This window comes from Bison bison, unplaced genomic scaffold (genome assembly GCF_000754665.1).
Source record: "Bison bison bison isolate TAMUID 2011002044 unplaced genomic scaffold, Bison_UMD1.0 scf7180017864343, whole genome shotgun sequence".
NCBI lineage: Eukaryota > Metazoa > Chordata > Mammalia > Artiodactyla > Bovidae > Bison > Bison bison.
In genome coordinates, this window is record NW_011494915.1 from 2,915,401 (window position 1) to 2,915,787 (window position 387).

Consider the following 387-nt stretch of genomic DNA (forward strand, 5'->3'; position numbering starts at 1 on the left):
AAGAACTGGTTCACTTTCTTCCTCTTGAGCGTCTTCTTGTCGCCGTCTGACAGCGGGAGGAAGGTCTGGCTGAGGCGGGGGGATGCGTTGGCCTCGTCCATCCCGGGCATGCCGACCACCGAGAGCGTGAGGGCTGCAGGGGAGCCGAAAACCACCGTGAGGGGTGGGCGCAGGGACCGCGGACAGGGTGGATGGCAGCCAAGGGGGGCAGAGACAGGGTCCCGGGGAGCCGGCCGCGGGGCAGGCGGGAGGCCATGAGCATCCGCCAGGGCCGCGGAGGCCATCCGGCCGCTTCGCGGAGCCCTGCCTGACTCCGCAGACAAGGGCCTGCATCCTGGTTCCATTAAGGCCTCATCCAAGGGCTTCTGGGCCGGAAGCGGGCCCAGG

The 387-nt window shown here is 68.7% G+C and overlaps 1 protein-coding gene across 1 annotated transcript in view; it reads right to left on the minus strand.

Moving 5' to 3' along the window:
• DOCK2 (dedicator of cytokinesis 2) overlaps positions 1-387 on the minus strand; it is a 467,146-nt gene that overhangs the window by 9,998 nt on the left and 456,761 nt on the right. Inside the window, exon 51 of the mRNA XM_010854580.1 lies at positions 7-133. Within this exon, the coding sequence (XP_010852882.1) occupies positions 7-133 (127 nt within the window). The remainder of the gene's footprint in view (positions 1-6; positions 134-387) is intronic.